Source organism: Bombyx mori, chromosome 3 (assembly GCF_030269925.1).
Source record: "Bombyx mori chromosome 3, ASM3026992v2".
In the NCBI taxonomy this organism is placed as follows: domain Eukaryota; kingdom Metazoa; phylum Arthropoda; class Insecta; order Lepidoptera; family Bombycidae; genus Bombyx; species Bombyx mori.
This window is the reverse complement of record NC_085109.1, coordinates 3,074,394-3,099,815: the sequence shown is the minus strand read 5'-3', so window position 1 is coordinate 3,099,815 and position 25,422 is coordinate 3,074,394. Positions and strand designations below refer to the sequence as shown.

Below are 25,422 nucleotides of genomic sequence, written 5' to 3'. Positions count from 1 at the left end.
TGAGCCCTAATTCTGTATTGCTGGACATTGGCCCCCACATCGTAGTCTACAAGTTATTGCAGAGTTAGCCGGATCAGCTAATAGGATTATTGCGAATGTTGCAGACTGCTTGTTTCACATAGTTTGATTACCTTTTGAGGCTATATTAGGGGTTCATTGGTAATTTCATAGTATCGAATAATTCAGATATTCCGAGCATAATTAAAATACTATACGACATTTAGCCAGCCATAATGCGTTGAACGACTTTTAGCCCAAAGACCAAGACTATGGTCTCAATTTCACTTTGTGACCGAACCATATTTACCATTTATTTTCTCCGTCTAGTCGTTAATGATTCACGTATAATCAATACTGCGGAGAAACGTTTCGTATTATGTGCGTGCTTATCGTACATAATTCGAGTTTTTCCACGACTATTCCTTGAATGAGAGTAATTTTAACTATACGATTGTAATTTATTGTGCTCTCTTTATATGTACAAGTTTTTTTTTTTTTTTATTGCTTACATGGGTGGACGAGCTCACAGCCCACCTGGTGTTAAGTGGTTACTGGAGCCCATGGACATCTACAACGTAAATGCGTCACCCACCTTGAGATATAAGTTCTAAGATCTCAGTATAGTTACAACGGCTGCTCCACCCTTCAAACCGAAACGCATTACTGCTTCACGGCAGAAAAAAGAATAAGACGATTAAAAGAAATAAGACGAAAATACCAGGTAAAAGCTAAAAGACATGTTTTTTGGCAGTTATAAAGTTTTCAGTGGTTATCAATGTGGTTCTTTATCTGATCTAATCATGATGCTGGCACTCATTACGTTCACTCATAATTTATCCAATAATCTTGTTATGTCGATAGATTGACCGACGTCTCGAGGTGGAGAGTTTTGATTGGAATTAATATTAGATTAGTAATACAGTGGCTTAATGCGGAGGAGGTAGTAAGAGTCAGGTTTGTTTACCGGAGCGGGCGGGGCTCGGGTCGCGTCAGCTGGGTGCGCGCGCAGCGGTCGATAGCGTCCCGACGGTCGGACCGCACCGCGTCGGCGTCGCCCTATCGAGCCCACACAGGCCCTCGCCGCCGCCGGTCGCGAACGTGATGCATGCGGGGACTTAGCGGCTGCATGCGCGCGGGCCTCATGGGCACCGTGCTGAGCTTCAGTCCGCGCGAGCGGCGACCGCCCGCCGCCGCGCCCCAACCCGATCGCGCCGCCCTCGCCTACTCCTACGAGCGTCTGAACAACGCCAAGAACAGGGAGAACCGCGAGCTGCCGCGGGACGAGCGACGCGCCACTCTCGACGATGCTGCCAAAATCATATCCGAGAAGACGGCCCTCGAAAAGAATCTCAAGAAGCATTCTCTGTTCATAAACGCTTTATCATGGAAGAGGTTCTCGACAGCGAACAATAACAAGAAGAAGCTAGAATCGAAGAGCAAGAGCGTGACGACATTCCGCGCGCCGCTGACGGACAATGCGCCGCTCGATCGCAACAAGAATGTTAGCGTGCAGGGGGGATACCCGCGGCCGGTGCCTGCGCCCCTACCGCCGCCTCCAGCTGAGGTGGTGCGAGCTAACGCACTCAACAACAATGTGTGCTACGCGGAGAAGCTGCCAGCTACGACGGTGGGGCCTGTGGTCGCACCGCGGAAGACCATAATCCAGGCCTCGACCTCAGAGCTGCTCAAATGCCTCGGCACGTTCTTGCATGCGCGGTGCCATCGCTTGCGTGACTTCCAAGCCGGCGACGCGGTCATGTGGCTGCGAACCGTCGATCGCTCTCTGCTTTTACAGGGCTGGCAGGTAATATTTGCAGCCGTGACTATCATTTCGTACATGATCTCTTTTTCAAAACACAGATAGCTTGATTGTTTTGTAGTATGTTGTGGTTTATATAATTTATTTTATATGTATTTCTTATCTATGTATCTTTGTATATATCTGTATGTATGTATTTGTTTTGGCAATGTAATTTATAACCTAGTAGGTATTCATTTTACTCATGTCTACTGTAACTCTTTAAATTATCGCCATGTATTAACTTTACCACAGCTACGCACTTTCTGAGTCTTGCTCTTCATCAACGAGGGTTAACTGGAAGAGAATGTCTGCATGGCCTTAAGTTCGCCTTTGTACAATATTTGTGCAATAAATAATTTTCATTCATTCATTCATTCATTCATTTCGTAAATAAAGCTGATTGGTCAACGAATTCATAACCAGATTAATTAATCACTAATTAATTACGAAGCTTTCTTATTATTGTTATTTATTTATTTATGTACACACAAAAAAGAAGACATAGTACAGAGTAACAGGAAAATTATGTACAAAGGCACTGCTTATTTCTTTAAGAAATCTCTTCCAGCAAACCTGCGAGAGGATTATGAGAATAATAATTAAAAGTGATGAGTGTGTGTAGAACAGCTAAAATAACAAATACAACATACAAAATATTATAAGTAACACAGTATATACGAAGAGTATAGAAAAATGATCTTCAATGAATTGCTTTCGTTAGTGTTGCCATAATATTTGCAAGTAAAGCAGGACCTTCTTTATATTGCGAAGCAGTAATGTCCCGACGAATTTAGTTTCGCACGTAATGGTCGATTAAAATTAATAACACACAAAATCGTTGTGGCTTAGCAGTCATTATGGAAGCAGAAGCCATAAAATGTCCTTGTTTAATGTTTATGGACCGGGCTTCGTGCTGCCGAAATATGTATTCGTGTAATCAACGCGATACGAATCGTGCTTTGTTCTTTCATTTTAAAGTACTATTACGGAAAAGGCGCGTAATTGTCGGTTGAATGTCTTAAAGTAATGTTAAGGCTGCTTTTCATATAAAAATAAAATATTTTAACTTATAGAATCAAGCCACGTGTTGACTGATTTTTAAAAATTATATTCTAAGATGGACATCAAACTAAAATCTACTAAAAATGTAGAGTAGACATTGTTTTAAAATCATTAAAACAGAGTGATTAGTGAATAGACAGCAGTGACCTCTGGCTCACACGCGAACTCTTGTTTTGTGGGAAAAGGACAGATAGACGCACTATCCCTTTCCCTCTTAATGCCTCTCCTAATTTTTCAACGCTTTAATCTCAAAACTTTATCAATAATGCACCTGTTCAGCTCAGTCAAATATTAATTAATAGTAAAATTCCGTTTCTATTTTATTTGAAACATCAACATAAACAAAAGAGTATTTACTAAAGATAACCACAGTACTTGTTGAGACCAACCTCTTTAAGCGCGTACTTATTTGAACATACATGACAAAGTATGTTTTATTGTTTATTCCAAATGATACAATCACTAATTAGTATATTAATAACAGTTTAAAATTACGTAATAATTATTACTCGTTTATTCTTCGCTGCAGCTTGAGATAGCAGCATAGTTACGAAGAAATTAAAATAAGATTAGCTCATGTTAAATTTTCCATTCAACCAATACATAGAGCACACCACAGCCCACTCACAGTTTCTCGCCGGATCTTCTCAGTGGGACGCGATTCAGATCCGGTGGTAGATTCAGCGAAGCACTGCTCTTGCTAGGTCTAGTGTTAGCAAATTCTCTCAGGTTGAGCCTCTGAGCTCACCTACACATCAGGGCGTCGCTGTAATAGCCTCATAGACTACCAACGAATAGGTAGGGAAAAAACAAACACACACACACACACCAACTCCGGTCCACGCGAAGTAGAATAGTCCTTTAGACTACCAACGAGTTGGTAGGGAAACTAAACACATAACAGAAAAAGCATTTCACAGGATCGTGGCCTAAAGCATAAGAATCCCGATTTACTCATAGCAGGCGATGCGACTATTCCGATGTTGAATCCTAGCAAGCCCTAAATCAATTTTTCTAAGGACATGACGTATTTAATACTTGAACATGACTGACGATAAAGGATATTAAGAATTATTATTGGTATAAGAATTATATAGAAGAATTAATTATTACAAGGTAGTGTGTGTAATGTTTTTTTTATTGATTTAACGTATATTTAAGGCATAATTAAAAAAAAATTAACATTCTGCACTCCTTCTCTATATTCTCTATAAGTGTGGGAAATTTCATACTCCTCCGTCCGCGCAATTTTCGTAAAAAAGGGTACAAAGTTTTTCCTTCACGTATTAATATATAAGAATTATTATTAGAAAATATTATAAGCCCGCATCTATGGCAGGTAAACACTTCATTCGTTTACCACCATCGACCAGTTCCACATATCGATAACCTAGCAGGACATTCGAAGCCTGGCCAAGAAAAAAGCTATATCTGCCGCGACATGTCAGGCGTTCCGGTTTGAAGACCGGGCCTGCCTTACTTCGAGATGTCTCAAAAGGCATTTGCGTGTTTTAGACGTATTTAGTTCTTCTACAACATAATCTCGCATTTATCTATCTTCTATCTCTATATATAAAAATGAATTGCTGTTCGTTAGTCTCGCTAAAACTCGAGAAAGGCTGAACCGATTTGGCTAATTTTAGTCTTGAATTATTTGTGGAAGTCCAGAGAAGGTTTAAAAGGTAGATAAATATGAAAATGATCGGAATTAAATAAAAATAACAATTTTGCTTTTTCTTTGATGTCGGACGGATTCCTTTTGTTTGTTTTAAGTTTATATTATACAAAAGCTTAGGTTTTTTATTTATCGATTGAGGCACTTCGAAGTTGGCCGGGTCAGCTAGTCTATTTATAAATAAGCAAAACAAACAGCAATAGATTTTTTTGTTGCCGTATATGCAGACCAGCATACGGCCATAAGTGGTTACCGTTGCTCATTGACGTCAGCAATGCCAGGGGCAGAGCCAAGCCACTGCCTACCGTTTAATACTCTCCACATAGATTGAGAAGCTTTAGTATTATCAAAATAAATCGGAAGTTTTTCTTTTTCCAAATATCACTGTCAAAACAATTAATATAGGTCCTGTACATACGTAGTTTAAAACAAAAAATATATAGCTACGCCTAAACAGCATCTTTTTTCTTTTAAGCTGATCAAATTGGTAGAATTATTGTTTTGCCATCGGTACTCTTGATTCGTGAAATTTTTTGGTCAAATACGATGAAAAATTCATTACACACAGATAGCTGGATGAGTCAAGCTAGTAAAAGTGTGTTAGAAACATACTATAAGTTCTATTTATATTATATTAAATTTCAAAATCGAGAAAATTTTCATTACGCTATTTGTCGCCGGCGTTTATTTAAAATTGTCGAGTAAACTTTCATTTGTTTTACTGTTGCATTAGTCAGCGTGTACACAGATGCTGGAAGATGGTCACCGTCCACGGTCATGGCCTACAGTAAAATGGTGAGAGTGCTGTGTTAGTTTCAAGAAAAACATATAAAAAAATACCTCATGCCTCTACGGATTGTAGAACCAGTTAGCATGGGTGATTTCCACCACGATCACTTATAATTTAAAAAGAGGTTACGTTTGTTGGATAAGTCTATAAAGCCGCATGTAGTACTGTTGGTAGGATCTCTTGTGAGTCCGCGCGGGCAGGTACCACCACCTCGCCTGTTTCTGCCATGAAGGGTGGGGCAGCCGTTGTATACTGAGACCTTAGAATTTAAATCTTAAGGTGGGTAGATCATTTACGTTGTAGATGTCAATGGGCTCCAGTAACTACTTAACACCAGGTGGACTGTGAGCTGGTCCACCCATCTAAGCAATAAAAAAATGGCCTTACGCAATAGAGTGCTCCATACTCATATTTGATGTTGGATATAATCATTGGTATGCATGCCTAAGTCAGATCCACTAAAGGCTCATCCCACAAGTACCTAAATCGCCGGCCCTTCAATTTGCGTAAAAGCCTTCATATAAAATTCAACGCTCCGTCTCAAGCCGCGAGAAGCTTACTTGCCTTTTTAACTTTATTCGTCTTTTGAAATTTGCTTTAACCAATACATTATAATATTATTGACCACCGAAATAGCCGCTTGGTCACATAAAGTCATTTCACTTTTATAAATATTTTTTGATTTCTCTCAATGCAGATAAATCTCTGCTAGCGCAGTGTTAATTTTTCAATGAACTTCTTGAAGAATTCAGGTGTACGTCAGTCGATAAACTCTTTTAAGGCATTTTGATTGTCTTTTGGCTATTAAATATCGAATATAGATTCATTCTTAGTATCTTCGGATTCGTTTTTCCTAGAATCTACTAGATATTCCGGCGCCTTAGTCAGAAGATCGAAGACAGAAATCGACATAATTACTTCAGTGCGACACAGGTCACCGTTGAACTACATGGCAGTCAGCGTGTTATCAAATACAATACATTTTGCATCACAATTGAAAATGTGCTTCCAAGCTTGCTTTCCCTTAGTTTCTGTGTCTGTTATGCAACGCAAGGCATACTTTAACGCGATCGTTGCGATGGCGATCTTTCAATTCGTGCGGCACCCACTTACCAAGTTTTTTATCGTGATAATTTGACGAAAATGGACCAATATGATTTTGATACTAACATTGGAAGCTACTGCTAACTCAGTGGTAGATTGAATTTCGTCAGCTTCCAGTATCGCCTTTAATTCATCGTTTTACTGTACTACTGAGACATTGGGCTCTCACTGTAGACAATGAAAAAAAAAAAAAATTTTTTTATTTATAATTATATTTTATATATATAACTAGTCAGGTCATAAGTATTGTCACACAGTAAAAACTTTTCTTTTAGAATGCTGGCCACAAAAAAGTTTATTGAATTCGAATTTCGAATTGTTCATGAAAATAAAAATGTATACTTTTAGAATTTTACTCATTTTTAAATATGGAGTGGACGCTTAAAGAAGACCGTGTTGCAGTTATTGCGTTGCATCGTTGCGGTTACGCGCCAATTCAAATTTTTAACATACTGAAAAAGGACAATGCCCAAAAGTGGGCCAACTTTATGTCAAAACTATTTGTACTTGAAAAACTATGCCTTATTTTTTCACGTTGTTTAGTTTATGTATCAACATTTCTTTCACCCTGGCATTGTTTTCCAAAAAAATAAATTACTTAACATCCCAAAACTGTCCATGCCATAGTTTTTAAATTCGCCAATAGGCAAAGGGCTTAGCCCATACAGCCTTATAGCAAACCTATATGCTGTCAAACGAAAGAGTTGTTTGTGACTTGAACAACAAATAAAAAAAAAAAAAGCTAATGCTTATAATTCACAGGATTCTTAGTTTATTTTTGTTCAATTCAATATTTATATATTGTAATAATAATTATACTTAAAACCATGAATTATTTAATATTTTTAGATATTAATGATTCCATTAGTAAAAATATCAATGGCCTACCATTACTCTATTCTTATTATATATGATCAGAGAGTTTTGGCAGCAACCCGAGTGAAGCGTCACTTGAATTTTTATTTTAATGTTTTTTTAATAGTTTATTGTGTAATTTGTAATATTTGTATTTGTAATATTGTGTATAAAAGGTCTGTGTAAACTCAAGCTCAGTCAATGTGGTATTCGTCGAGTTGACGTCAAAACTCCCAAAAAGCAATAAAAAGAGATACACCGGCTTTTTATTGACATAAAAAATATATAACTTCGACAGACTAGGCTGTATAGGCTACGCTCTTTGCCTGCTTATTGGTGAATTTAAAAACAACAACAACAATATCGTTGCCGGCTTCCGGATTTTCATTTCATTTTATTATTATTAAGAGGATATAATAATAATAAAATGTACGTAAGGGCTTATTTCTAGCAACATTAATCACAATTAACTTATTTAATACTGTAAATAATTATGAGAGCGATTATTGATTTCGAAGAAAACAATTAACAACTTAATTTTAGCTGCAGAAAAAAACAGATTTCTCTTAAACCTGGGTGAGAATATAAAAATCGTTTTCTGAATATGAAACGATATTTCTTTGTCTATCAAATTAAGTTAAAACCATCATGACAGGACAACTTTTTTTAGGGGCCCAAACGCCCATAGAAAATGGGCATTGTCCTTTGAATATAACCAAAAGATTCGTTTATCGTACCATCAAACGATACAATGAAGACTCTAGTGTAGATGACAGGTCAAGAAGTGGTCGCCCTCGGTCTGTTTAGGACTCCAGCAGTGATAAAAGCTGTGAAGGCGCGAATTCAAAGAAATCCCAAACGTAAGCAGAAACTGTTGGCCCTCCAGATGGGGTTAAGCAGAACCACGGTGAAAAGGGTGTTAAATGAAGACTTAGGGCTTCGGGCATATCGAAGAAAAACAGGACATCGTTTGAATGCTCTTCTAATGGACCTGAGACTGAAGAGATGCCGCGCTTTGTTGAAGCGGTACGCGGGAAAAAAATATCGGGAAATTCTTTTTTCGGATGAAAAAATTTTTACCGTAGAAGAGAGCTACAACAAACAAAATGATAAGGTGTACGCACACAGTAGTGAAGAAGCGAGCAACCGTATTCCGCGTGTCCAACGAGGTCATTTTCCATCCTCGCTCATGGTATGGTTGAGAGTTTCTTATTGGGGCTTAACAGAGGTACATTTTTGTGAGAAAGGTGTAAAAATGAATGCAGTTGTGTATCAAAATACAGTCCTGACGAACCTTGTGGAACCTGTTTCTCATACCATGTTCAATAACAGGACTGGGTATTCCAACAAGATTCGGCGCCAGCTCATAGAGCGAAGAGCACACAAGACTGGCTGGCGGCGCGTGAAATCGACTTCATCCGGCACGAAGACTGGCCCTCCTCCAGTCCAGATTTGAATCCGTTAGATTAAAAGATATGGCAACACTTGGAGGAAAAGGCGTGCTCAAAGCCTCATCCCAATTTGGAGTCACTCAAGACATCCTTGATTAAGGCAGCCGCCAATATTGACATGGACCTCGTTCGTGCTGCGATAGACGACTGGCCGCACAGATTGAAGGCCTGAATTCAAAATCACGGAGGTCATTTTGAATAAACTTTAGTGTCATAAGAATTTATGTTTCGTTAAGTTCATTTTGGTATATGAATGGTTACATAATGAATAAACTTGTTTCAATTATTTTACATTAAACATGTGACAGAATTTATGACCTGACTAGGTATTTATTGCCCATGTAGGCAGACGGCCTACATACGGCCCACCTGATGGTGAATGGTTACCGTCGCTCATGGACTTCAGCAATACGGGGGGCAGAGCCAAGCCGCTGCCTACCGCATATATAAGCACGTATTTCGTTCAAGAAATTGGTATCTTGTTGTGTCATTTGAAGCTCGGCATGGTCACATCGCTCGATACGAATACATTGGAGTCTCATGCTTCAGTTCAAGACGACTCCTAAAACAAAATTTCCAATTAAAATTTTCAGGTCGTTTCGAACCGTTTGATATTTTCTTGTTATATATGACGTTTGACGTAGTAATGCAAAGTCAATGTACGATTTATTGTTTACAAATGTTAGGTAGGGTAAGGCCCCTGTCGTTCCGAATTTCCCTAATCCTGGGGGAACTTTCACGTACTACAACCATTACAGATACGTATAGTGAACAAAACGTACCGCACCCATTTTTTAACACGGTTATCTGGCCCTACAAAAGGATTTCCTCACTGATAGACATACTTAAATACGTTTAAATATGCATAAATATAGATAATATATACCCAGAGTAAAAACAGACAAACATTACCATCATCCGAATGTTTACTCGAAGTGGAAATCGAACCCACGACCCTTGGCGCGATATTCAGGGAAGCTAGCCATTACACCACCGAGCTAGTCATCTCTGTGCATTCTTGTTTTAACTATCACGTAAATTTTGATTGCGTATGTTGTATTAAATTGTTTTAATAATCGTAGGAGGTATTGTGGGTAGGGACCCATCATCTCGTCTAACTCTGCGTCATATTTTGAGACTGTTTCAAGTATTTGAGATTTGGAAACTTAAATCTTACGCTCGATAGCGGCTGGTTACATCGTAATAAAAATAGTAAATATTTAAAAACGTCATTAATAAAGTAGACGGATAGGAAATATTGCGTTTTTACTCACAGAATCTTCGTTCGAGTAATAATACCTTGACCTGGTTTTTTCAAATTAATGTCTTTTTTTAGCTGTCCACATTCAATAGGTACGTAATGGAGGACGGAGACGTGTAGTGGCGAAGAAAATCGATAAAACGACCGGTGGCGTCGCCTCGTCGTCGCCGTAAACGCGCGTGACTTGAAGCATTTCGGAATCTCTGGAGTCTGTTCCGATAATTCGCGAGGTCGCGCTGAACAGAATGTTGATTTCGAACGATGATAACATTGCAGTTCGCGTATTAAATATTGTCAAGTCATTGTCGTGCCCGAATCCGTTAGGTTCGAAGCGTCAAGTTCTCGAAATACAGAATTCGTGTTTTTTTTATTGCCCTTGTAGGCAGACGAGCATACGGCCCACCTGATGGTGAGTGGTTACCGTCGCCCATGGACTTCAGCAATGCCAGGGGCAGAGCCAAGCCGCTGCCTTCCGTTAAAGTGCCGTGGCCGTGTAGTGAGTGAACGAATTTTCGTTTGAAATTAGCTTCTTAATAAAAACTATTTTTCTAATGTTCTTTATTGTTGATTTTCACACATAATATTTGTACAATACACTTGTATTGACAAAAAATAATTTAATTCTTCATTAAAGTCTGCCAAAATGCATTTATGCAATGTTATTTATAATCATTATGTTTCACTCTACCATATAGTTTATAATAAAATGTTTGTATCAAGTTTTGGGATGCACAGATTCGAAAGTATTTAATGTAATTCCAGACACATTTCGGGAAGTTGAAATATTGTTGTTTACGATAAGAATCCTGTACGCAATATGCCTGAAAGCATTTTCTAGTGAAGGAATTTATCTTCGAATAGGGACGATATTTGTAGGTACGTAAAACAGATAGTGGAGGAAGAACTTTGGAATATAAATTACGCATGAATATACTAAAAGGATATCTTTTTTTTTAATTCATAGAACCTACGCTGATAACAAGATTGTTATAAAATACGTTGTGTTAATATATTATATTATTATTGTTACGTTTGAGGGAAAGATTTGAACGTTTAGAGCCATTTATCAAACTTACAAGCGAACGATAATCGCCATAGGACATAAGGTCTTCTTGTGTTAACAAAACTTAATCGCTAAGATCGAATAGCAAATTTTATACCCAAAACTGTAAACCAGGTCTGCGCGATGTTCATTTACAAAAATATCATATAAGATCGTATTTTAAACAAGTCGAGATCCCGTAATCATTTATTATCGATTTTATACAAGTCAATGGTAGTTATATGGAAACTCATAATATGATCAGCCAATTACCAATTTTGTGTGTGATTGCAATGTTTTTAACGTTCAAAAAATTAAAAATTGGATATTGTGACTCAAACATATTTGCTTAGACATCATCCTGTAGACAATTGCTGCGATTTTTTGCGTCATAATATTGTTGGCGCCTTACGAGAAGGGGAACGCGCCGAGAGCGAGACAGACCCCTCTTTATTTGAAGTGTAGTTCGGAAGGGAGTGGAAATATGCGGAGGTTAAAACAAAAGATTTCAGCTCGGGGAATTTTGCTTAATTAATGTTAGCTATTTTTATTAGATTTTATATTAAAGCTATATATTTATACGTGAAGCAAAAACTAAAAATTTGTATCCCTTTTTGCGAAAATTGCGCGGACGGAGGAGTATGAAATTTTCCACACTTATAGAGAATACAGAGAAGAAGTGCACAATGGTAATATTTTTTTAAATTAATGCATAAAAGATACATTAAATCAGTAAAGAAAACATTACACACACTAAATACCATGTGTTTGACGTACACACGCATGCACTATTTATTGTCAAACTTTGTCTTGTCTGTGGTCAAACTGAGAATAGATTATTAGATATTGTTTGTCTTTATTAATATTTTTTAATAGTGTAGCTTTGGCGATATTTTTGATTATAGAAGTATAAAATACAACCATAATAGTGTACAAACTTACAATTCCAATTAATTATAGTCCAATTTCGACTACTGCGGGACTTCTAGTTCATTTAAATGTACCAAGATCGATTGCTGCTAAAGACTAAAACATAAATTTAAAAAAATCGGTTTCTTATTTTAAATTAATATAAAGCAGTTGTCATACACTACAATTTTGTTGTAACTATACTGAGACCTTAGAACTTATATCTCGAGGTGGGTGGCGCATTTACGTTGTAGATGTCTATGGGCTCCAGTAACCACTTAACATCAGGGGGCTGTGAGCTCGTCCACGCATCTAAGCAACAAAAAAAAAACATTATGTCGTGTCGACAAATAATGACGTTTAACAAAGACCATAACCCATAATTTTTATTTCCGCATAATGAGGGTACGATTAGATTCCATCACCCTGGTCATTGCTGCAGTAATGTAGTTCTGATTTGGTGGGTGGAACAGTCGTTTTACTGTACTACTGAGACATTGGGCTCTCACTGTAGACAATGAAAAAAAAAAAAAATTTTTTTATTTATAATTATATTTTATATATATAACTAGTCAGGTCATAAGTATTGTCACACAGTAAAAACTTTTCTTTTAGAATGCTGGCCACAAAAAAGTTTATTGAATTCGAATTTCGAATTGTTCATGAAAATAAAAATGTATACTTTTAGAATTTTACTCATTTTTAAATATGGAGTGGACGCTTAAAGAAGACCGTGTTGCAGTTATTGCGTTGCATCGTTGCGGTTACGCGCCAATTCAAATTTTTAACATACTGAAAAAGGACAATGCCCAAAAGTGGGCCAACTTTATGTCAAAACTATTTGTACTTGAAAAACTATGCCTTATTTTTTCACGTTGTTTAGTTTATGTATCAACATTTCTTTCACCCTGGCATTGTTTTCCAAAAAAATAAATTACTTAACATCCCAAAACTGTCCATGCCATAGTTTTTAAATTCGCCAATAGGCAAAGGGCTTAGCCCATACAGCCTTATAGCAAACCTATATGCTGTCAAACGAAAGAGTTGTTTGTGACTTGAACAACAAATAAAAAAAAAAAAAGCTAATGCTTATAATTCACAGGATTCTTAGTTTATTTTTGTTCAATTCAATATTTATATATTGTAATAATAATTATACTTAAAACCATGAATTATTTAATATTTTTAGATATTAATGATTCCATTAGTAAAAATATCAATGGCCTACCATTACTCTATTCTTATTATATATGATCAGAGAGTTTTGGCAGCAACCCGAGTGAAGCGTCACTTGAATTTTTATTTTAATGTTTTTTTAATAGTTTATTGTGTAATTTGTAATATTTGTATTTGTAATATTGTGTATAAAAGGTCTGTGTAAACTCAAGCTCAGTCAATGTGGTATTCGTCGAGTTGACGTCAAAACTCCCAAAAAGCAATAAAAAGAGATACACCGGCTTTTTATTGACATAAAAAATATATAACTTCGACAGACTAGGCTGTATAGGCTACGCTCTTTGCCTGCTTATTGGTGAATTTAAAAACAACAACAACAATATCGTTGCCGGCTTCCGGATTTTCATTTCATTTTATTATTATTAAGAGGATATAATAATAATAAAATGTACGTAAGGGCTTATTTCTAGCAACATTAATCACAATTAACTTATTTAATACTGTAAATAATTATGAGAGCGATTATTGATTTCGAAGAAAACAATTAACAACTTAATTTTAGCTGCAGAAAAAAACAGATTTCTCTTAAACCTGGGTGAGAATATAAAAATCGTTTTCTGAATATGAAACGATATTTCTTTGTCTATCAAATTAAGTTAAAACCATCATGACAGGACAACTTTTTTTAGGGGCCCAAACGCCCATAGAAAATGGGCATTGTCCTTTGAATATAACCAAAAGATTCGTTTATCGTACCATCAAACGATACAATGAAGACTCTAGTGTAGATGACAGGTCAAGAAGTGGTCGCCCTCGGTCTGTTTAGGACTCCAGCAGTGATAAAAGCTGTGAAGGCGCGAATTCAAAGAAATCCCAAACGTAAGCAGAAACTGTTGGCCCTCCAGATGGGGTTAAGCAGAACCACGGTGAAAAGGGTGTTAAATGAAGACTTAGGGCTTCGGGCATATCGAAGAAAAACAGGACATCGTTTGAATGCTCTTCTAATGGACCTGAGACTGAAGAGATGCCGCGCTTTGTTGAAGCGGTACGCGGGAAAAAAATATCGGGAAATTCTTTTTTCGGATGAAAAAATTTTTACCGTAGAAGAGAGCTACAACAAACAAAATGATAAGGTGTACGCACACAGTAGTGAAGAAGCGAGCAACCGTATTCCGCGTGTCCAACGAGGTCATTTTCCATCCTCGCTCATGGTATGGTTGAGAGTTTCTTATTGGGGCTTAACAGAGGTACATTTTTGTGAGAAAGGTGTAAAAATGAATGCAGTTGTGTATCAAAATACAGTCCTGACGAACCTTGTGGAACCTGTTTCTCATACCATGTTCAATAACAGGACTGGGTATTCCAACAAGATTCGGCGCCAGCTCATAGAGCGAAGAGCACACAAGACTGGCTGGCGGCGCGTGAAATCGACTTCATCCGGCACGAAGACTGGCCCTCCTCCAGTCCAGATTTGAATCCGTTAGATTAAAAGATATGGCAACACTTGGAGGAAAAGGCGTGCTCAAAGCCTCATCCCAATTTGGAGTCACTCAAGACATCCTTGATTAAGGCAGCCGCCAATATTGACATGGACCTCGTTCGTGCTGCGATAGACGACTGGCCGCACAGATTGAAGGCCTGAATTCAAAATCACGGAGGTCATTTTGAATAAACTTTAGTGTCATAAGAATTTATGTTTCGTTAAGTTCATTTTGGTATATGAATGGTTACATAATGAATAAACTTGTTTCAATTATTTTACATTAAACATGTGACAGAATTTATGACCTGACTAGGTATTTATTGCCCATGTAGGCAGACGGCCTACATACGGCCCACCTGATGGTGAATGGTTACCGTCGCCCATGGACTTCAGCAATACGGGGGGCAGAGCCAAGCCGCTGCCTACCGCATATATAAGCACGTATTTCGTTCAAGAAATTGGTATCTTGTTGTGTCATTTGAAGCTCGGCATGGTCACATCGCTCGATACGAATACATTGGAGTCTCATGCTTCAGTTCAAGACGACTCCTAAAACAAAATTTCCAATTAAAATTTTCAGGTCGTTTCGAACCGTTTGATATTTTCTTGTTATATATGACGTTTGACGTAGTAATGCAAAGTCAATGTACGATTTATTGTTTACAAATGTTAGGTAGGGTAAGGCCCCTGTCGTTCCGAATTTCCCTAATCCTGGGGGAACTTTCACGTACTACAACCATTACAGATACGTATAGTGAACAAAACGTACCGCACCCATTTTTTAACACGGTTATCTGGCCCTACAAAAGGATTTCCTCACTGATAGACATACTTAAATACGTTTAAATATGCATAAATATAGATAATATATACCCAGAGTAAAAACAGACAAACATTACCATCATCCGAATGTTTACTCGAAGTGGAAATCGAACCCACGACCCTTGGCGCGATATTCAGGGAAGCTAGCCATTACACCACCGAGCTAGTCATCTCTGTGCATTCTTGTTTTAACTATCACGTAAATTTTGATTGCGTATGTTGTATTAAATTGTTTTAATAATCGTAGGAGGTATTGTGGGTAGGGACCCATCATCTCGTCTAACTCTGCGTCATATTTTGAGACTGTTTCAAGTATTTGAGATTTGGAAACTTAAATCTTACGCTCGATAGCGGCTGGTTACATCGTAATAAAAATAGTAAATATTTAAAAACGTCATTAATAAAGTAGACGGATAGGAAATATTGCGTTTTTACTCACAGAATCTTCGTTCGAGTAATAATACCTTGACCTGGTTTTTTCAAATTAATGTCTTTTTTTAGCTGTCCACATTCAATAGGTACGTAATGGAGGACGGAGACGTGTAGTGGCGAAGAAAATCGATAAAACGACCGGTGGCGTCGCCTCGTCGTCGCCGTAAACGCGCGTGACTTGAAGCATTTCGGAATCTCTGGAGTCTGTTCCGATAATTCGCGAGGTCGCGCTGAACAGAATGTTGATTTCGAACGATGATAACATTGCAGTTCGCGTATTAAATATTGTCAAGTCATTGTCGTGCCCGAATCCGTTAGGTTCGAAGCGTCAAGTTCTCGAAATACAGAATTCGTGTTTTTTTTATTGCCCTTGTAGGCAGACGAGCATACGGCCCACCTGATGGTGAGTGGTTACCGTCGCCCATGGACTTCAGCAATGCCAGGGGCAGAGCCAAGCCGCTGCCTTCCGTTAAAGTGCCGTGGCCGTGTAGTGAGTGAACGAATTTTCGTTTGAAATTAGCTTCTTAATAAAAACTATTTTTCTAATGTTCTTTATTGTTGATTTTCACACATAATATTTGTACAATACACTTGTATTGACAAAAAATAATTTAATTCTTCATTAAAGTCTGCCAAAATGCATTTATGCAATGTTATTTATAATCATTATGTTTCACTCTACCATATAGTTTATAATAAAATGTTTGTATCAAGTTTTGGGATGCACAGATTCGAAAGTATTTAATGTAATTCCAGACACATTTCGGGAAGTTGAAATATTGTTGTTTACGATAAGAATCCTGTACGCAATATGCCTGAAAGCATTTTCTAGTGAAGGAATTTATCTTCGAATAGGGACGATATTTGTAGGTACGTAAAACAGATAGTGGAGGAAGAACTTTGGAATATAAATTACGCATGAATATACTAAAAGGATATCTTTTTTTTTAATTCATAGAACCTACGCTGATAACAAGATTGTTATAAAATACGTTGTGTTAATATATTATATTATTATTGTTACGTTTGAGGGAAAGATTTGAACGTTTAGAGCCATTTATCAAACTTACAAGCGAACGATAATCGCCATAGGACATAAGGTCTTCTTGTGTTAACAAAACTTAATCGCTAAGATCGAATAGCAAATTTTATACCCAAAACTGTAAACCAGGTCTGCGCGATGTTCATTTACAAAAATATCATATAAGATCGTATTTTAAACAAGTCGAGATCCCGTAATCATTTATTATCGATTTTATACAAGTCAATGGTAGTTATATGGAAACTCATAATATGATCAGCCAATTACCAATTTTGTGTGTGATTGCAATGTTTTTAACGTTCAAAAAATTAAAAATTGGATATTGTGACTCAAACATATTTGCTTAGACATCATCCTGTAGACAATTGCTGCGATTTTTTGCGTCATAATATTGTTGGCGCCTTACGAGAAGGGGAACGCGCCGAGAGCGAGACAGACCCCTCTTTATTTGAAGTGTAGTTCGGAAGGGAGTGGAAATATGCGGAGGTTAAAACAAAAGATTTCAGCTCGGGGAATTTTGCTTAATTAATGTTAGCTATTTTTATTAGATTTTATATTAAAGCTATATATTTATACGTGAAGCAAAAACTAAAAATTTGTATCCCTTTTTGCGAAAATTGCGCGGACGGAGGAGTATGAAATTTTCCACACTTATAGAGAATACAGAGAAGAAGTGCACAATGGTAATATTTTTTTAAATTAATGCATAAAAGATACATTAAATCAGTAAAGAAAACATTACACACACTAAATACCATGTGTTTGACGTACACACGCATGCACTATTTATTGTCAAACTTTGTCTTGTCTGTGGTCAAACTGAGAATAGATTATTAGATATTGTTTGTCTTTATTAATATTTTTTAATAGTGTAGCTTTGGCGATATTTTTGATTATAGAAGTATAAAATACAACCATAATAGTGTACAAACTTACAATTCCAATTAATTATAGTCCAATTTCGACTACTGCGGGACTTCTAGTTCATTTAAATGTACCAAGATCGATTGCTGCTAAAGACTAAAACATAAATTTAAAAAAATCGGTTTCTTATTTTAAATTAATATAAAGCAGTTGTCATACACTACAATTTTGTAGTAACGACAGGTTTTTTTTCTCAAAAGCTTAAAATGGTAAATGGACCATTTTTTATGGAGCGAGGACATCTATGTGATCTTATCCACAATACCTGCGTAGAATCGATCTAGGCTTGACGGTGTTCAAGAAAAGGCGGCTCAAGTTCTATATAATTATAAGCCCCTTATCTATATATATAAAAATGAATTGCTGTTCGTTAGTCTCACTAAAACTCGAGAACGGCTGGACCGATTTGGCTTATTTTGATCTTGAATTATTTGTGGAAGTCCAGAGAAGGTTTAAAAGGTAGATAAATATGAAAATGCTCGTAATGAAATAAAAATAACAATTTTTTGTTTGTTTTAAGTTTATTTTATACAAAAGTTTAGGTCTTTTATTTATGGATTGAGGCACTACGAAGTCTCCCGGGTCACCTAGTTATTTAATAAATTATTAAAACTCATACATAAAACAAATTGTCTAAATATGCCTTTATAATATATATATTGAAATTCATTTCGCGTGCAGTTCTAACAAATGTATACGGAGTGAACATTAAAAACGAACACGCGACTCGTTATTGGGTTGAACGCTTTTGATATGGAAATTTTTATCTTACAAATGAAATCCGTGGTCGCCCGAAAAAACTAGAGTCAATATCGACCGAATTAAAAGCCATAGTGGTATCTGACGATACTCAATCTACCACTGACTGACAACGCGTCAAGGTATGCCTTGCGTTGTTTAATGGTCACAGATATTAAGGGATTTTGAACCGCATTGTCACTTGCTATTGTTTTTCACAATCTTAAACGGTCATCATGTTACTTAGAGCCTGGTTCAGCACCTAAGCAATGCCTCAAACGAAATTTACCCTAAAAAATTATGGTAATTGTTATACTTGTCTGGGTCGATATAATTCTTCACGGCTGTTTACCAATTGGCACCAGTATTACTGCGGATGTTAACTGTGAGAAACTGGCCATAATGATGGAGAAGCTCATGAATCTCTGGCCAGCCTTGGTTAACTGCTCGTCCCCGGTGCTCCAGCAGGACAACGCTTATAGGACGCCTTATAGAACACAACAGACAGCCTCTAACTTAATAAAAGTAGAATTCGAAGGTTGCGTCATCCACTATACTCACAAGACCTTGCACCGACAGACTTTGACATCTTCCAAAGTTTGGACCTCTTCTAGTCAGGATAAAAATTAAAAAAATACCCAAAAGGCAGTCCAAATGCCTTAGAAGAGTTTGTTGACTCTCGTACACCCCGAGTTCTTCAAGAAGGAGAATTGAAAAATTAAAACTGCGCTGGCAGAGATCCGTCGATACCATGAGTGTATATTTTGACTAAAATAAATAAAAAATATTTGTAAAAAAAAATACATTTGTATGATAATAATCGTAATAAGCTGCAATTTCGTGGTTAAAAACTTAATATGTGTCAAATCAAAGATGATAATTTGAATTGTACTGTCCACGAACGCAGCGGGCTCAAGTCATAGAGATGTGTAGGTACATTCAGGTACAGGTAGGTATTTTGGTTGCTGTGATTTCTGATTTCACTCCGATGGAATATACGTCTCGAGCCGCCCCCGATAGAACACAAACATCTGTCCGCGGACCCAAAGGATCCATAATAAAATGTTATGAATGTGAAAAACAATTTTCAATTATATTAATTTCTACCAACATATTTTGTTAAAGGCATTTGGGGTTCGCCGGAAAATATTTAGGTTATTTCAAATTACGTTAATTCGCGAAGGATCAAAGAGCTCTAACAAAGCTTTATAGAAATACGTATAACGTTTCAAAGCTCGAACATTTTTTGGGCGGCGCCTTTATTGTGAGACCTATTTATGTGCTCTTATTACGAACACAACACATTTTTGAAGGCGGGTTTTGTGGATGTTTTTGCTTGTTTTATTTATTGTAATACCAGTTCCAAATGAACTTGAATGAAAGGTACGATTTCACGATAGCAGAGCGTGTAATGAAATTGTGGCAACTACCTACGTATATAGTAAAATAAGGTTCTTAAGACTTTTAGCGGCTTAAGGTGTTTGAGGTTTTTTTTTTTTTACCCGTTTTCCCCTGACGTTGTCAAGGCTCTTGTAAAGCCTCTTTAATGTTACATATTTATTTATAATTTTTATATTTGTTTTATATTTATGTATAATTTGCCTGGAGTTTTTGATTTTAAACAATTTTTTCTTTCCAAAATAATGAAGTTACACTATGGGTGTTTGAGGTTACATATCATCAGTTTTTTTTATTTTTTTTATTGCCTACATGTGTGGACCATTTCACAGCCCACCTGGTGTTAAGTGGTTACTGGAGCCCATAGACATCTACAACGTAAATGCGCCACACACCTTGAGATATAGTTCTAAGGTCTCAGTATAGTCACAACGGCTGCCCCACCCTTCAAACCGAAACGCATTACTGCTTCACGGCAGAAATAGGCGGGGCGGTGGTACCTACCCGTGCGGACTTACAAGAGGTCCTACCACCAGTAATTACGCAAATTATAATTTTGCGATTAATAGCCAAACCTCTATTTATTGTGTGTTCTAAATTTTATACCAAAAAACTCTCCTGTTTGTAATAGTTATATTCGCGCTTAATTTATCTAATTAAGTTGAAACTTTGTACGAATATTGCTTTACATAGAATTAGGGCTGAAAAGAACAATTCATATACAAACGTCACTACTGAATCATTTTCACCTTCGCGTTTCTGTGTTTTCATTAATTGCAAGACGACCATAAGCACTGTGCTCTTCAGTTAAAATGTAATGATCAACCATCACTTCGTTTTCCGTTGATTTGGTCCTTCCATCAGGGAAATTCCATTACTTTATTTATTTATTTTTTGTTGCTTAGATGGGTGGACGAACTCACAGCCCAACTGGTGTTAAGTGGTTTCTGGAGCCCATAGACATCTACAACGTAAATGCCGCAACCCACCTTGAAATATGAGTTCTAAGGTTTCAGTATAGTTACAAAGGCTTACAAAGGCAACCTTCAACGCATTACTGCTTCACGGAAGAAAATAGGCGGGGTGGTGGTACCTACCCGTGCGGACTCATAAGAGATCCTACCAACAGTAATTACGCAAATTATAATTGTGCGGCTTTGATTTTTAGTACACGATGCTATTCCATCACCGTGGAAGTCAATCGCGAACATTTTTAAGTACGTATTTCATTACAAAAATTTGTACCCGCCTGCGGGGTTCGAACACCGTTGCATCGCTAGACACGAATACACCCGGACGACTTATCCTTTAGGCCACGACGACTACTACTAACTATGATAACAATAATATAAGTACACCATTTCTGTTTCCAGGACGTGGCATTCATAAACCCGGCGAACGTCGTGTTCGTGTACATGCTAGTCCGAGAGCTCGTGGACGGAGAAAGGATAGCGCGTCCTCAGGAGCTGCAGGCCGTCGTTCTCACCTGCCTCTACCTCTCTTACTCTTATATGGGCAACGAGATCTCGTACCCCCTCAAGCCGTTCCTAGTTGAAGACTCTAAAGACAAATTCTGGGACCGATGCCTCTTAATCGTCGATCGGCTATCGTTCAACATGCTGAGGATCAATTCGGAGCCGGGTTTCTTCACGGAAGTGTTCACGGAGCTGAAGGCGTGCGGCGTGGTGGACAGCCCTCCTCCCGCACCACCACACCCCGCCCCCGTACCCCCTCACACCGTCACGGCCGCCTGACACACGGAGGTGGCCGTTCTGAGGTTGGCCTTGACTGATCGCCCTAGTCGCGTTTGATGTCGGGCTCGCAGCTATTGGTCGACCGTTCCCTGATAACTTCATAACTGTAAGATTGGCGCCTGGATCGTGTATAAATAAAATATTAGACGTCTGGTTTCGTGTGGTCGTTCGAGAAAAACGGATCACGAACTTAATTCCTTAAAAGACTTATCTTTTGCATTCCATTTTAATAGTTTGGCTATGGAAGTTAATTATAGTAAATAAAGGTGTTACAGTGTTCGAAGTTTGACGAGTGTTAGGATGCGTTTGCTCAAGAAATAAATCTCGTAGAAAGAAGGTAGGTAAGAATAGAGATCGAACGGTTGACCAATGCTACGCTGAAGTTTTACGAAAGTTCGGAGCCAGAAATGGGGAAAATCATAATACCTATGTTACGAATGTGATAAATCTAGTCGGAAACATCTTGTTGAAAATTTAATGTTAGAAATTTTCGTCCATCTCACCGTATGGTTACAGCGATTCCAATTTATTGGCTTTTTTATGTGTCACCGCCATTTAAGCACGGTCATTGTCAGTGTATATGTCGAGCGAAAAGGCCAAGTGTCCACTCCACACCCCATCAGAGACGGCTAACAAATTTTCTATGTATTGCAAACCAGTTTATATCTGTCCGTGGTTTTATTACCACGTTAAATTAGTTCATGCGTTTTCGTGTATTTTCGTGAAGTAGATAAATGTCTGAAATATTTACTTTAAGCGGCCCCTTCAAAGGCAACATTTTAGTCCAAGAGTCAGTAAGTTAAGTGTTTCGTAAAGTAGTAAAATGGCAGTAAAGCCATTTAGTTAGGTGATAATTAGCGAATATCTGTCAGGCGGGAGGATGCAATATTACGGTTAAAATCCGCTAAAAATGTGTCCCGGTAAACCCTTCTACGATGTGTACGTATGTAAGTATGGTTGACGGCTGTAAGCGCGGGAGCGTCACCTTTGATTTTGTTATAAACGAATGTTGTTATAACAATTAAGTCAAAATAAACGACGACGAAGCGTTTTGTACAGTAAAAAATTGAACATTGATTACATCTTAAGTCTTAATTTTACCCGTATTAAGTACTTATAGCTTAGATAATCAAAGTGGACGGCACTCGGTTTAACAGTACAACGTGTTTGATTTGCATGTTTGCACGGCAATATATTATTTAATTTTATAAAGTCTAAATAAATGATTAATAATTTAGTATTATCAGCCACGTAATTTAATGAATTCTTTTATTTTAATTTGAAAAATAAAATAAGTGTAAGATGTCAAATATGACATAAGCAATGTCATTGATCACAATTTAAAGTTTGAACAGTGTAATAATGCGCCGAGTGCCTTAGTTAAGAATAATAATTGAATTGTTTAGTCGAATGAATGTCTAAAAAATGGTAGGTTACGTACATATTAATTAATAATAGAAATAAAAAGAATCTCAATCGATCCATTTCATAACTGTTTAGAATAAATTAGACTTCTGTGATTAAACTTGAATCTTTGCGTTTTATTGTTATTAAGTATTTATTTTTTCATGCTTAGCTTAAATTATTGTTGTATTATTTTGATTATGTTAAGTTTAAAGATTAGCGTAATTTGAAGCGACTCAACCAATGAATCTGTCATCTAACTTTATCTACATATAATCGCTGTTGTGCTATTTTACCCGCGCTGATTGAAGCTTATTCCTGGAAGTGAAATGATGTATCCTACTGCTTTTACAGCCATTTCGCCTAGTTCTTATTACAATATCTATCAAGATACTTTTGAAACAAATCAAAATGATCGAACCAATAATTTGGATGAAAGTCACTGTTCTTTTTTTTTTTTTTTTTTTTTTTTTCAGTATGGCAGCCGGTATTTAGATTCAGTCACTAACGATAGGTACAATGAGCGACTCAACTTTGTAATTTATGCTTTAATGTAAAAAGGCGCGAAACATGTACGGAGTATTTAGCCGTCAGTTGGTCATGGTCCTTGACTATTTACTTTTAACAAAATGGTTCTCAAAACAATTGCATAAACACATTAAATAACCATAGGCTGAATTTCGATGTATTTTAAATAATCACAATATTTTCCTCCTTGATACGCGATGTTCGACAGTTCCGAGATGCAAGATACTGTCAGAAAGAAACAATTTCTAATACAACCAATTATGAAATCAATGAATTCATTCGAAAAAACCTAAATAATATTACGATTTCTATGAGTTTAATTAAAGACGACCGCGGGACATATTGGTGTGTAAACATTTTTACCACAAACACATCATAATTTATGTAGCATCAAAATCGATTATTTCACACAAAATCCAGAATGTACGAAGCGAATTTTGTCTTTTATATGTTTTAAATAATTTCTCAAAGACATGTCGCATGCATGAAACTAATAAACTATCGCAATAATGCTACAGTTAGACATTAAGTCTGGATGAATTAAAATCGAGGTTGGAAAGTTGCGGACACTTGTTACATTTGTTATGATCAAGATTTTAATACCCAAAGACATTACATTCATTCATTCAATTTCACGAATCCGTCTTAGTGGTATCGTCATTTCGTGTTAGGTACATTCAGACAACAATGAAATAAAAATCAAATTTATAGATCGTGTGTTGTATGCACGTCTGTCAGTATATGGATTATCTTTGGATATTTAATATAGGTAGTACATTTTTGTATTGCCACTGTACGACACTGTACATAGGTACACTGACGACCATACGGTCCACTTGCAAATGAGTGAATTATTAACGTCGCTCATGGACGTCAGATATGCCAAGGGCATGACCGGGTCGTTGCCTAACACTGAAGACTCCCTCTGATTTAGTTTACCTTGGAAATTGCATTTTTGTATATCTGTTGATTGTCTGACAGAGACCGCTTTAAGCGAAAAGTGTGCTTAGTGCGAGTTTTTAACTTCCCGATAGCGTAAAAGTTAGCTCTTATTTGTATGGAGTTGGGACGTTTGTCTACGTTTGCCGCTAGGGGCACTGTCCCAACTGCATACAAATGTGAGTTAACTTTTACGCTGTCGAGAGCGTAAAAAAACTCGCACTAAGCACAAAGATGATAAGATCGACCATTGTACCTCTATTCGTGTACTAATGTGATTGTAATTACATGTCTTGGTGTATATTAAAGTATACTCTATTCTACATTAAAAATATACAAGTGTTCAAATGTTTAACACAACAACAATGCAGTGCGATTGAAATAACAAATTAAAATTATTTTATCAGCTGTAATTCTATTTCGTAAAGGCTATTTATTGGAATACAAAGATAAAAACTCGTGAAATTTATTGTTGATACTTATTTTATTGATTTATGTTTGACATTTGACTTAAGTTTCACTGATTGATATGGTAAAGGGAACTACTTTCGATCAATAACATGTATTAAATCTATGACCATGTGATTAAAATATTTATAGTGAAGCTTTGAATATAGTACCTAAGAATAAAATAGGAATATAACAGAAATATCGAATTTCAATGATATTATAGTGTGTCTACAGTACTTGATGTTTGGATGTATGAATGTGCAAAATTAACGAAAAGTATCAATTGGTCGTGTACCTATTCTTACTAATTCACATAACTCACGTTTGTTAATTAATCTATTGTAAATATACCCCATTATTAAAAAAAAACTTTCGTATTATA

General features: G+C 36.9%; 1 protein-coding gene across 1 annotated transcript; it reads left to right on the top strand.

The window, feature by feature from the left end:
• Window positions 1–1,066: 1,066 nt before the first annotated feature.
• Window positions 1,067–25,422, top strand: LOC101736976 (cyclin-dependent kinase 5 activator 1). Its single transcript, XM_004926235.5, has 2 exons — window positions 1,067–1,804; window positions 21,339–25,422. The coding sequence occupies exons 1-2, from the start codon at window positions 1,106–1,108 to the stop codon at window positions 21,717–21,719; spliced, it is 1,080 nt and encodes a 359-aa protein (XP_004926292.2). The 5' UTR covers window positions 1,067–1,105; the 3' UTR covers window positions 21,720–25,422.